This window comes from Limanda limanda, chromosome 9, assembly GCF_963576545.1.
Source record: "Limanda limanda chromosome 9, fLimLim1.1, whole genome shotgun sequence".
NCBI lineage: Eukaryota > Metazoa > Chordata > Actinopteri > Pleuronectiformes > Pleuronectidae > Limanda > Limanda limanda.
Window position 1 is genome coordinate 14227997 of NC_083644.1, and position 13750 is coordinate 14241746.

A 13750-nucleotide genomic window follows, 5' to 3' on the forward strand; every position below is an offset into this window, starting at 1 on the left:
ATTCTTTTTAATTGTAGAAAGCTTGCAGCATAGTTGTTATCACGACTTTCCTGTTCAACAAACGTGGACATGTTTTCTCTTCTTTATCAGTAATCCCAGGAAATGTATTTTATCCAATATTCAATTATTTTACACAATACAGAAAATATATAATTCAGCTTATTGAGACTGAATGAAAAACACGAATTGAACCATTTCCTTAGTCAGTCAGTTTAGAAATAAACGGAAACCTTCACATTAATTTCAGGCAGCACTAAACTATATTTTGGCGTCCTCCTGCAGATGGCTGATCTACAACGACCACAAAGTGTGTTTGTCAGAAAGGCCTCCTAAAGACTTGGGCTACATCTACTTTTACCATCGACTGTCGAGCAGTTAAAGTGAAGTTCCCGCCCTCCTCCACCCAGCAACCTTTAAAGAACGACAGTCTTTCACTCAGAAGACTGGCAGACAACTGTGTGAACAGCCGCAGTGGAAACGATGGAAATAACCTCTCAGACCAGCTGCTCGCCTTACTGTGATGTCATTCAGGAGCAACCAGGAACCCTGGTCAGAAAGGGAAAGCAATGTGCTTCATGTGCATTTGTGTTACGTTACGCTTTAAATGTATATTTCAGTGTTTATGTTTCAAAAGAAAAAGAGACGTTTTCTCAAAAGTACGGAGGGATGTGAGCAATTTCTCCACTTCTGGACTGTTCTGGACACACAATAATGCCACATATCAAATCCCATTGTTCCTTCTGCTCTATGCCTTCAGCTACTGTGCCAATATTTTCAAAGTGGTACATTTTATAAATGTATTTTGAAATGGCAGTGCTTTACTGCCAGCCCTGAAATGCTCTGAAACTGTGACATAAAAACAACAACCAAGAAATTACTGTGCCGTTGGTGGCTTTGCAATTTCCTTTGAAAGAGAAAAGAATGTTTTTAATCGCCTGGGAAAAAAATAATTTTTAAAGTGTCTTTTTGTTCGGGAACTGAGAGAAATAAGCAGCATACCGCATGTATGTTTCAAAATGAAGGGGTGGCACCAAGACGGCTGTGAAATGTGTAAAATGTGACAGTGTTAGTGGCTGAATTATGGCTCATGACGTGTTAGTCACTGTTAATGAGGAAGTCTGCACCGTGGTTCACTGGCTGACTTATCAAGATCAAAGTATTATCTCCTTCCCTGAAAGCATTTTTCACTTTTGACTGGAACAAGTTCGTATTTTGCACCTGATGCAGTAGAAGTAGATGTTTTTATTCACCAGGTACGAGCACATTGAATGTGATATAAAATTTCTACTTCGGTTCTGCTGAACCTGTTAAACCCTGAAGTGGCTGGAAGTGCATATTTCAGGTGGCTGTCAAATCCTCCACACTCATGTCGTTATATAGAAATGCTAAAGAAGTCCACACTCAATTTGCATTGTAGGCTGAAAAAGAACTTGGACTCTCAGCAGCAGCTGGTTCACTGTGGTTCTTTTATCACTCAGACAGATTCAGACTGTGACCCAAAAGTTAAAATTCACCATCTGTTTGACCTGTTGCCTCTTTTTTTTTTTTTTTACAGGTCATTTAAGTCATTTATTTTCCCACATCCAAAAGCAATATGCACGACAACCAAATCCTCCCTGGCACCTGCTGTACGGGTGACTCATATCTCCGGGGCAGTGCTGAATGTATCATGGTGCTCAGTGCAAACGAAACCTCTTCATCTCTTAATATGACAGTAGAACCTGTCACCATAACCTCATGCTGGGTCAGCCACGTTTAGAACCTCTGACTGTCAACATCATCTCAGTGTCTGTTCTCATATCCTCATCATTAACTGGGATGCTGCATTCAACTGGACCTGGAGCCAGTTTAGTTTTTGTCAACTCAAAAAAAACAAACTGGTGTTTTGTCAGTTAATTCCAGTGCGACGACCTTGACGTGTGGTGAAAGTGTGTGTCTCTCAGCTGTGCACTTCAGGCGCCTGTTGTAAAGGGGAAGTTCTGCTGAAAGGTGACTTTGCTCTGCTTTGTTAAAATGTAATATTTGAGCATTACAGGGAAGGACTGTCCTCCGACCTAGAAGGTTCATTTTCTTGAGCGTTGTAAGAAACAAAAAAAATGGAGACTTAAAAAACTGGAAGTCTCATGTAGTGACTTTTAAAAACGACAAAGGATCGTCGATAGAAACAAAGAAACTTTATTGAAGCACTAAGATAAATATCTCACATCCCAGAGTCAAACCATATCTCTGCACTTCTCCCCTTTAGCAACACTGTGTCTACACTTCCCTCGGCACAGATTCTGTTCTATTAAATCCTGTTCTCTCATCTCCATCAGATACGACCTGATAAAGTGCTGCAGTCTTCTTTGTCTATGCAGCAGGAAATTCTAAAAGGTCTTTCTATGCAAGTCTTGTGTTTCTGCCATTGATAAAAGTTGTCGTCTTGCTAAATGATGTTTACCCCCCCCCCCCCCGTCCTCCTGATTACATCATTACGTCATTTTCCGTTGTTTTGTTTCAGCTTTCCCTCTAGCTCGGTCTCTTCCATTCTTCTTCTTCTTCTTTACGTGGTTAAAAGAGGCTTTTTCACTGTCAACATGTGCACTAGACGTTGACATTTAGTCATTTGGATTGTACCTTTGTACTCTTGGGAGTTTTGTTCTCTTTTCTCATTTAACTAAATGAAAAAAAAAAGGTTCTTCACCTGTTTTTACCCTGTTGCCTTTTTTGCAAAAAAGTTTGTGCCAGTTGTGTAGTTCCCATTACATAGTTTTCCTGAAGGGATTATTTTACGTTGACTTTTGTAAAATGGCTTTGACGTATGTGAATAGAGTCATGACAGTAAAGTGGCACTGTTTACTTACAATGTTTGGATAATTTAATAAACTACACCTTTGTTGAGACTTGGCTTCTTTAACAATGAACAAAGAAACTGCAGTTCAAGTGTTGTGTAAAAAAGAAACGAGACACCAGAGCGTAGAATATATAACAACAGTTTATTTTAAAAGATTACTTTCATATTGTAAGTTTCAAAGGTGCTAATGCTTTCCTTGTGATTATACAGGGAGAGTTATATGCATTATAGTAGGTGTTTCAGTAAATTTACTACTGTATATAAAGTATATATTTTCTAAGTTCATTCATCAAAATATCAATTTATTCACACGTCTGATGCATTGATAAATAAACCAGAACAAACTGCCTTTGTACACATGTTGAATTAAAGAAGTGAAGACAGAAATGTACATGTACCGATCACCTTCATGAACCCCAACCAATCAAGCTGTGGTCAACATTTTATAAAGAGGCTCAACACATGTTTTCAGCAAATTGCCAAAAACAATTCCCCTTAAATTAAATTTAGAGAACCCTGCATAAACCTTAAAATAAAATATTAAAAAATAAATCATACCGCGAACAATTACAGAGAAAGTACAATATCAATACATTTTGAAACCTCAGCATTATTATAGAAATGTTATTTCATCCAGTGTAATTCATGATAATATTTAAATTTAGTTCTTCATTCTGACCATTTCATTTCATTCTGTCTTAGACACTTTTCATCACAAAGTCTTCGTCGATCAAGGTCAGACTCAGTTAAAATGGTTTTAATTTCAAGTGTCACAGAACTGTCTTGAAAAAGCTGCTCTAAAGTCTTCTTTTGAAAAGAAGCCAAGTGAAATCATATTTAATGAGATCAGATTTTTGTGTGATCAAATAGAATTTATATGACATTAAAACTTCAAACAAGTGCATAATTATGTATTTATATGGTGTTAGACATGATCAAGTTTCAACAGTAAAGGGAGCCAGCTTCATAGATTTGATTTGGGTTAATACTTGAGAAGGATTACATGCTTTAATGTTCAGAAAACACAGCACTCTCCTCATACTTGCTGCAGCTCCTCTGTTCAGCCTCTGTCTGAAACTATTCGTTTTAGCTCCTGTTTCTTTAATCATGGGCCAGACTAACCGACGAGACATTTCAGGAGCAGTGTTTTCTTCAGGGGAGAGGAGCTCCTTTTACTGCAGACTTTGGGCTTTTTAATCCTGCAGAGCATTTACCAGAACATGTATAACTCACGAGAGGACGAGACAAACTGGAAAAGCACAATATGTCTCCTTTAAAAACATTTGGTGCAACAGCTTTATATGTTGGGGTTATTGCAGTGGTTACCAGTTTCTACAGAATATACCTATGCCAGTTGTAGCGCTAAACAAGTGTCCAAGCTCACGTACGTTTGAAAGCGATGTGTGTTGCGCTTTAACACTTGTTTCTCTGCTCGAGCTGCGTACTACCTCTTGTTCTCTGCAAGAAAAAGCCTTTTTTGTAGAATGTGTACTGAATATATCAGAATCAGTTCTTGTCAAGGTTGCAGATTCTAAAAGTGTACTGTAAAAATATTGTAAGGAAACTTCATCGCATATTTCATTTGTATATGTTAGTGAGACAGAAAGAGAGCACATCCATGTATTTCATGCATACCAATTAAAATAAACAGCATCCACGACAAAGAAATGCAGGAGGAGCTAGCATGCGATCCACCTCAGTTCCGCAGGAGCATGCGTTAAGCTAGGTCAGTTCACCTGAGAGGGTTCAGTAGTAGGTTCTACGGAAAGAAATGTGTCGCCAGGCTTCCAGCACACGGTAGAAGTTTAGATTTCAAGCCAGCGATTAAAGGTTTCTCTTAAAAAAATAAGTTCTTCATTTTCAACACATCTGGAAATGCAAATAAACAAACCCCCCAAAAAGGAAAGGCCTACAACCCCATAGGAAAAGTAGAGTTGATCATTTTAGCAGACATCACGTTTTTAGAGTTTCTACAGTACGATGTTAAGAGCGAAGACAGCCGGGACGACCAGGGATAGAATATGTTAATTAAAAAAAAAAAGGAAGAAGAAGCATTAGATCCTGGTCTGAAGAACAACTCCTTCCTCTACAATCTCTCGGGCAACTGTTACAATTTGTATGTGTTTATGGAAAGAAAAATGGATGGAGTGAGTTCTTCTAGCCGCAGCATTAGCACAAACACTGATGTGACAGGGGAGGATGCTACATGGAAGAATCCATTTGACTTTAGCAGGGGATTCGATTTAGGGGGCAGATGCAGGGATTTATTTTTCACTTTCTTCATGATGAAGATTATCAAGATCCCTACCATCATTAAAGCCATACAGCTATCGTGTGGAAACATTACTTATTTAACAATTTAATGATAATTTACAATTAAACAGAATGCTATTGAAGGACTATTGGATATCACTCATTTCCATTCACTGAAACGCTAAGCTTGCAATTACTGCAACTATCATCATAAAATCTCAGAGAGTGAACACATCTGTGCCTCCTGCTTTGGCCTCCTCACCTCTGTCATCATGCCACTCTTGACGGATATAGTTCATGACACACACATATGTGTTGTGTCTCACCGGGACTCCTCCTCCTCCTCGATCCATCTAACATCATGGCTGACCACAGAGACTCTGTGCCAACAGCGTGTTTGAAGTATCTGACTACAGCAGCCACCTGTCTGTTTCAGTATTGTTACATATTTGGTTCAATACCAGAGCTGTGGACTTGAATAATGAGACTTTCCTTCTCTAAAGTGCATCTTGGGTGAGTCTCAAAGGGAACATATGCAGCGGCCTGGCGAAATAAAACATGTACCTGATAACAAAGCTTGATGTACAGCATTGATTTTGTCGGGTGCAATTGAGGTCGTAGACATATCGCTACACCACAGGGTTATAAAACATGAAGACTACACGGTCCCTGCCTACGTTTCTCTTGTTTTTGTTCTCCCCTAGTTTCCTAATGGTACAGTTGTACAGTTTAATAGATGAATGGCCATCCTACTGGTCTCTGGTTCCCGCTGATATCGCCGCTCCAAAGCACAGAATCCCCCGCCTCCTTTTGTTCTGCAGAAGGACAAACCGACAATTCTCGAACGGCAACATAAAACACAACCTTTTGCATAGGGTCTGAGATAAAAACAACCTTCTGCAGCACGGCCCGGACTGCACACCTGCCAAACGCCAAGGTGCTGAGCTCTAACTCCAGCAGATTATCCATCATTTACTCTGTGGCACCGTGAGGGACGAGATTTCATCCCATCCTGTTTGATGATCTCATGTCTGGATTTATCGTGACGCGACTAGAAGTTTACAGATGGTAAACCAGATAGCTTGTTTGCAATCCTCCCAGGCTCACATACATATTTAAATCATGTACATAATAACGGAGGCAAAGTGAATAAATTCAATGGATGAGCTTTCGCTGCCTGTGGAGACGCGGCAAAGAAACATATGACTGCATTGGGAAAAACCCCAAGCTGTTGCTGTGAGTCCTGGCCTGCAGCTCCATACACATCTTTTGCCTGTAATGCTATTATCCTGTGAACAGCGTGGGGAAATTAGGATGTAATGCTGACGTCAAATGCGAAAGCCTCTAGAGTCATTACAGGGGTTGAAAATGAAAAGAGATATTTTAAAACCCTGTAACAACAGTCGTTTTTGCCCCGTTTGTTAGAAAGTTTCCAGGCTAATGAAGGTTTTACAGATCACGTCGCTGCCCAGCGTCTGTGTCGCCTTCTCCGACTAGTCAGCATAAAGGGAACAAAGAGAAGCTCTGAGCCAAGGCCAAACAAATAAAAACCCCAACCAAACAAAAACGAATGGCTCAGAAAGCTTTCGAGTTCAGGAGACGGCAGTTATTTAAAGAGATCGAAAAACCAGTCTAAAAATGGCTTTGCAGGTTTTTTTTGTTGCCATAAAAATAGTATAAATAAATATTTGCATGCATTTGAGTAAGGCTTTACAACCTGGCTTCCACATTCCACTCGGGTTAGGAAGTTGTCTGAAGTGCAAAGGGAAACATTTCTAAAAGTATGTTAATTTTAAAGAGGAATCCGTTCATGAAAAAAAAATGCTTATTCATGCAGTATCATTATTTTGTGTTGAAAGACGATGAAAACAAGCCAGGGAAAAGGAGTCGAAGGGTCCGGGTCATGGGGAGCAGTCTTTATCAGTTGCACTCTAATCCGACCCTCAGGAGGAGAGAACAGATTAGAGTCTTAAAAAAGTTTTTTTCTTTCTTTTCCTCCACAAAACCTCGTCTTAACCCTGCAAACACGGCGTGAGGGTTCCTCTGTGAGAAGCTCCAACTGTCTGCCTGCTCCTCTCTCCTGGCTCAGCTCTGTTCCACTGGATGAGTCAGTTTTTAATTGATGTGTTCTCTAAGGCATTGCTCGTACAATCTTTGCCTGTCCTTGTGCTCTTCAGGGAAATCACAAATTGCAGTGCAAATCCATCACAAAGCAGCCACTTCAAGCACTTGGAAGAACCTGTCCTCGGAGCTGCTCCAAGGTACTTGGGTGGGAAAAAAAACTTTGACGACTGCAGTTAATTTTGCCGTGCATGAAAATAATCACACTGTAGTCTCTAACATCACATCATGTCCTTTCTGACGTGTGCACTTTGGGCTTTTGGCTGTTGGGTTAAAAACTACAGAGTAAAAGTGAAAGGGGGGGGGGGTGCTGTCATCACTACCTCCCGTTCCTCAAATGTCTAGGTTGAAGGCCCGCATGAGGAGATCCAGGTCGCCGATGTTTGCGGCTTGGAAGAGTTCTGGTTGGTCCATCATGGACAACGCTATCCTCAGAGCAGCCCAGATGTTTCCCGACATCACCTGGTGGGACTGCTGGCGACTCCGGCTCTTCCTCTGAAGGCTTAAGGCAGTCAGGAAGTTACTGGCCGCCTCTCTGGGGAAGCAAAAATAAATGCAGTTTGGTTTAGAGGATGATGAGGCATGGTTTTTAGGCAGTTATGAGAGACATAGACTGTGAATGTGATGGACGACGTGTTTCAAAATTTTTTTGACGTCATTAGGAGCCGTCATGCAGCCAAGATCGTGGCGTGCGGCCTTAGTATTGAGGTTCCGCTACACACGCTGGACCAATCATGAGTCAGTCTCAGCTGTCAATCATGATGTTTCACCCGATTTTTACACCACCCAAAACCTAATTAAAACCAATGATATATGAGTTAAAATGATATGAAGTCCAAGTCACATCAACATTAACATGGACATATTTATACAGTCTTATATTCAGTATTATGGTTAAAAACTATATCACCAAGCTTCTGGCACCACCTAGTCTTAGTGCATGTAGTCTGTTGATGTCACGTAAATACCAGTGGAGGAACATGTAGTCTGTACTTAGTAATTGTCTGAGCGTTATCTCTGCTGCTGCAGCTGACTGCAGGTCAGCCCAGCGGAGATAACAAATGTAGAGAAGATTGAATTTGAGATTGAACATAACATCTGGTACCAGGTAAACGTTTCACTGTTTACAGCACAGACTAGGTGAGCCTTGTTGATGGGAGTATTTGGTAGAAAGCAGTTCAGCAAGAAAATGTATTAACAATAAGTGTTTTAAATGTCATCGTTCAACACTTTGGACACAACAAACATCATTTACCTCTCCTGGATTGAGATGGAGGCAGAAATGTCTTCGTAAGGAGAATAAAACACCAAATATCTGCATTGAGGTTTAAAACAATTTTTTTTTTAATTTGGTCAAACCAAACATTTAATCCTGGTTTATATATGTCTTAGCATTTCAGTGTAAAACTGAAAACTAAATGTGACATTATTATTCCTTGTAAGTTTACAGACTGATTTTTGGTTTTGGATTCTTTATGATGAGCAGAGAATGACAGAAAAACATTTTACAAACCAGTTATGTGTTATTCATCTGTGCCTCCATTAATGCCTTGTTGCCATGCTGTGATAACTAGGCCACAATTACTGTTTTAAATTCATGAAATAAAAAGTAGCACCAAACTGACATGGGAATAAATGCTCATATTAAACGTTAGGGATATTAAACATAAATAATATAAATAAACAGTAACCACATTCCTGCCCTGGTAACATGGACGTGAAATTAGGTTTGCTGGTCATGAGTAATGATAATGAATATCAACCTTTGGCAAAAGCCTGTCCAGCTCTAGATGTGTGGCTGAGTGCCGATCACAAACTGTTTATACAGTCCCTGCTGCAGATGGACAGACGTTTTGTTTGTTTCAGCTGAAGTGGTGAAATGTGAGTGTCCATGAGCGACTCTACAACAAATCTACAACTTTATCGTAACAACTGTATTTATTCTCTGTAACTGTGAGAAAACAGTGTCATCAATAGGTCTAACTGCAAATTGCGATAGCACCTCCTGTAACTTGTAACTAACATCTCATGAAAACCCAAACCCCTCCTGTGTACCCTGGGTCAGAAGACACCAAAAACACCTTTCAGATGAAATCGTTTGAATACCGGAATATCGTTAAAGACAAGTTGAGTGAGTCCAGTGAATAGCCTTACTCAGTGAGTGTGTAGCTTGCCTCTGACAAGGAAACTATACTGCCTCTTATTTCCCACGCTTGGCCTCCCAGTGACTAAACCTCCTCCTGGTCTGAGTTTTCCTTTCACCCTAGCAATTCATTTTCTTTTAGTGACTAAGCTTGTTGTCTAGCAGATGCATTATGATTCTGTCATGCTCATGATTGTGGTAGTTTTGAAATATGAATCCTCATGTTTGGGTATCATGAACGCTCTGGGCTGAATTGGTTTCGCTGCATATCTTCGTGCCTGTAAAATTATTGGGTTCACAGGAAGCTCAACGGCTAAACATTTTTCTCCAGACTGCTCTTTTTATTATCTGCCAGGATGAGAAATATTTCAGGGAAAATCAACCACTACATTAATCATTAGCGAGCCTTCATGCATATGTGTTGATAGTCATCAGCCCATGATAATTAATAAGACGACGATGTATGCTGCAGGTCACTGATTTTGTGATTTAAATCAGAGTTGCAATGATAATGTGCTTTGGAAGTCCTTTGTCAGGGAATGGATGGACACATGGCATCTGGTGCTTGTACTGAACAAAGAAGATTCCACATTTCAGCTGATGTTGTTCTAATATGATGCTACTTTAAAATCATCTCTCCCCAGTCTATGTGCTGAGTTGGCTATACGCTTGTGGGACGTGGCGTAATCACAGTGTGTTGATTCCAACTATCTGGACTCTGGACATAATCTCTCAATTCATCTGTTTTTGCACCTTGCGGACATTTCTTTATGAATGCTTTTAATGATTTGTGATTTCACATCAGGAAAATTTTGGGAAAACAACTGGACATCAGTGGATTTCTGAAAGTAGCTTTAGTAAGTTCACTCCAATGCAGAAAAACCTTGTCCCACTGTCCTGCGGCGTGAGGTCACTCACCTGTGTGACCCCAGGTTAATGCAGCTGATGCCCAGGTTGTAGCGGGACCTGATGAACCCTGGCTGCAGCTCAAGAGCTCTGGTGTAAGCCTCCACTGCCTCCTCGCTGCGGTCCCCATTTGCCAGCGTGGCTCCCAGGCGGTTCCACAGCAAGTAGTCCTGGGTGGAGGAAGTGGAGGTATAAAGAATGTCAAAGGGTGATAAATGATAAACGATTCTAGGTGAGGCTCGCTGTGGTGTCTGTGGTCAGATGCTGTCGACCTTAAAGATGCATTGAAAAATACAATACTTAAGCTCGGCCGCTATGGGTCTCTGAATCAAAACAAAACAAAAGATTAGTTTGATGACGTTGTGAAGCTGTGTGGGATCATGGGAGTTATTAACTTCAACATTGCTGATGTAAATCATATCAGAGGTGATGAATCAAAGTTTTCCACCAAACTGCAATGAATAATCTTATGAGTCAAACAGTGGAAGGAAACAACAGCCAACTGGCTAACGGGCTAGCAGTGTGTTTTTCCTTCGTCACAGCTCGTTTTATAAGACGATCAAAATGAAACATCCTGTTACCTTTAATAAAATCTGAGATTTTTTTGCTTCTTCTAACATTTTTTGCAAACATGCAAACATTTTGGGTTATGTCAGTACACAAACAAACAAAATATATAACAGTCCAATTATTTTCAGACCTTTAAACGACTAATTGTTACATATAAGATCTTTACACTGATATAGTTATAGTTCAGCCTGAGTTACAGCTCATCAGCAGCATCTATTCAGTTATTTTTAGGTTCTAAATGCTTGCCTTGTTTTAAAGGCCCTGAGAACTACCCAACAGTGTCTTGAACAGAAAAGTGCAAGTGAAATAGAGCTGAATAATCTGGGCTGCAACACAACACTCAGCCTTGTATCTTCAGTGACAGCATGACAAAGCAGCTTTAGAGCAGCAGGCTATAATTCACTTTGCGTTTTTTGTTTTTTCCTCGGCACAAACAACTATAAAGTGTTTTGAAGCATTGCACGGCTCCCTGTTATAAAGCAACCTAACAAGGGTACGTTGAATGAGGTGCATTACATCACACTGGGTGTCCTTGTCGTTGTTTCCCACCTGCAGGTAGACAAGCACATACAGAGGTCATGGTCGGCTACAGTACGGGGGTCCTTCATCTCCGTCTAAGCTTAGAGGAGGGATATAATTATCTCCCTTTGTGTTGGGAGCTATTTTTTCAGCAGGGGAGCAGATATTACCAAGTCAAATGGGGAGGTTGGATTTAACAGTGAGTAATACTTGTGTCCCTGCCTGGGACAGTGTTGGGAGGACAGAGACTCATTTGCATGAAGTGGGTGGAGAGAGGTTTGTGCTCGTATTTGTCTGCAGGTTTGTTGTGTATGTGTGCGCTCTAGTGTATCAAATATTTGTCGAAGTCCATTTTTTTGTTTTCTGCATAAATCTATGTGCACGCTACATTGTGCTGGATCCTTGGCAAGTGTGTATTTGTGAGTGTGTGTCACTTGAGAGTTCATGAGGCCAGTTTGGCAGCTCCTTGCTTCACATATTGGTGTGACAGTCTGTTGGGCCTCACTGCCTCGGTTTGCATGAGCTCTTCCTCTGTGTTTGCAGCTCCGTGTCTCACAGGACATGTACATGCTTGAGGACTTTATGTCTCATGGATGTGTTTGCATTGAAAACTGTGTGACAGATCATGGTTTTTACAGTATGTGTGCACTGCACGCCGTTTGTTTGTATGTCTGTGTGTGTGCTTGTTTTGGCAGCTCCTATAGGCATGCATGTGTTTCTCAATATAAATAAAGTCCAGCAGCCATACTATGTTGGTAAGTTAATGTCAGCTAGCGGGCAGACCTTTGAAAGGATCTAGGGGTCATCAACGCTGTATTTAATGAACATTAGATCATTATTTGGATCTAACATTCATTTCTTTATGCATTTTGGATTTTTCTTCCATTTTTACCATTTTTGTTTACTGTTTACTGTTTTTTAACCGCCACCAGTGTCACCCGGCTTCCTAAAAGGTGAAAACACACAATTTTGTAAAATGAATCCTCTAAGAATATCAGAATGAGCCTCTGATGAGCTGTAAATACTGTTTCATGAAAGGCTTAGTTTACATCATTGGCACAGGGTACTGCCAGCTGGAGTCAGACATGTTGTCTCTGGAGGAAACTAGTGCTGACCGCCAACCACAGCTTACAGTCAGATCCAAGTCAAGTCCAGACTGCTTTTCAAACCCAGTAGAAACTGGGAGAACCTAGAACAGATTAAAGTATTTGCATGGTCAGATACCAATAATTGGAACAAATTGTCTTAGGGTGAAATGACCCATTAAAAATCAGTTTTCAGACTGTTAGCAGGATTTCGCAAAATCTGCTGAACCGACATTCATGAAATTTTGTGGAAAGAAAACATTCAATATTGGAGCAGAAATGGATACCCGGTGGATCATGGCATTTTTTGTTTTGTTTTGTTTTTGTTTGCTGCAGCCCTATCTTTCAGTATGTCAGTTTATTGTTTGTTTCTAAAATCACCAACGAAAGAGATCGTGATTAGTTTATTTCTGAGACACAAGTTGACCAATGAGAGCATCTCAGTGGGTGTTTTTGTGTGTGTGTGTGTGTGTGTGTGTGTGTGTGTGTGTGTGTGTGTCTGTGTTCCTACCTCGGGCCGTACTGACAGGGCAGTATTAAAGGCCTCCACAGCTTTGTTGAACTCTCCGCTGATGTTGTAAAGGACCCCGAGGCCCGTCTGCAAATCTGGGTCGACACTGTCCGAGTTGTGCTGAACTGCTTCCAGGCAGAGCTCCTTGACCTCTGGTAGCAGAGAGCTGTGGACACACACACATGGGCACACACACAAACACACAGATCAAGATTAGTAACTTCAGGCTGCTGTGCTGAGTGAGCACTCTTAAGATTGCTGTGCTATGATGTGTATAGAGTGTATGAAAATGAGAGAGAAGAAGGAAGATTGACGACTGTGTCCAGAAAAGATAAAGTGAGGGAGGAAGAGAGGGGGGAGTTTTATTGTGGCACTTATATATAAGAAGTGAGTCATCTGTGTTGACAGAAATAATAGTTGAGTGTCTTGGATAACTGTAGGCCTTGGACATACTAGGACTTTCAATTGTTATTGGAAATTCAAACATTGATTCCACTGTGGAGGGAAAAAATCACATTTGAACTGTAATGACAAATTAGAATTCAAAATATTTAGTCTTGAAGTAGTTTGCTTCATAATCCAGCAGGGGGCGCTCTCTATAAGCTTGACCTGTTGCATTGCCTATCATTAAAGTAAGCCAATAATGTTACCAGGGTTCCTGCGGCTCCTTAAAAAGTCTTGAATTAAAACCAAACAAAAATTTGAATTGTCTTGAGTTGCCCATAAATTTGCTGCAAAGTACTCAATTTGCGGGCCGTGCATTTAAGGCTAATAGGAAAATTCTCATGCTCAGAGTCCTACAATAAAAC

The 13750-nt window shown here is 40.6% G+C and overlaps 2 protein-coding genes across 2 annotated transcripts in view; one reads left to right on the forward strand and one right to left on the reverse strand.

Annotated features, from left to right (window-relative positions):
- usp13 (ubiquitin specific peptidase 13) overlaps positions 1–2432 on the forward strand; it is a 31188-nt gene extending 28756 nt beyond the window's left edge. The window contains exon 21 of the mRNA XM_061077884.1: positions 283–2432. Coding sequence (XP_060933867.1) covers positions 283–379 — 97 coding nt within the window. The 3' untranslated portion in view covers positions 380–2432. The remainder of the gene's footprint in view (positions 1–282) is intronic.
- Positions 2433–7540: 5108 nt separating this feature from the next.
- The window catches only part of pex5la (peroxisomal biogenesis factor 5-like a), a 37269-nt gene continuing 31059 nt past the window's right edge, over positions 7541–13750 (reverse strand). Inside the window, exons 12-14 of the mRNA XM_061078440.1 lie at positions 12942–13107; positions 10269–10426; positions 7541–7742 (exon numbers count right to left, since the gene is read on the reverse strand). Of these exons, the coding sequence (XP_060934423.1) occupies positions 7541–7742; positions 10269–10426; positions 12942–13107 (526 nt within the window). The remainder of the gene's footprint in view (positions 7743–10268; positions 10427–12941; positions 13108–13750) is intronic.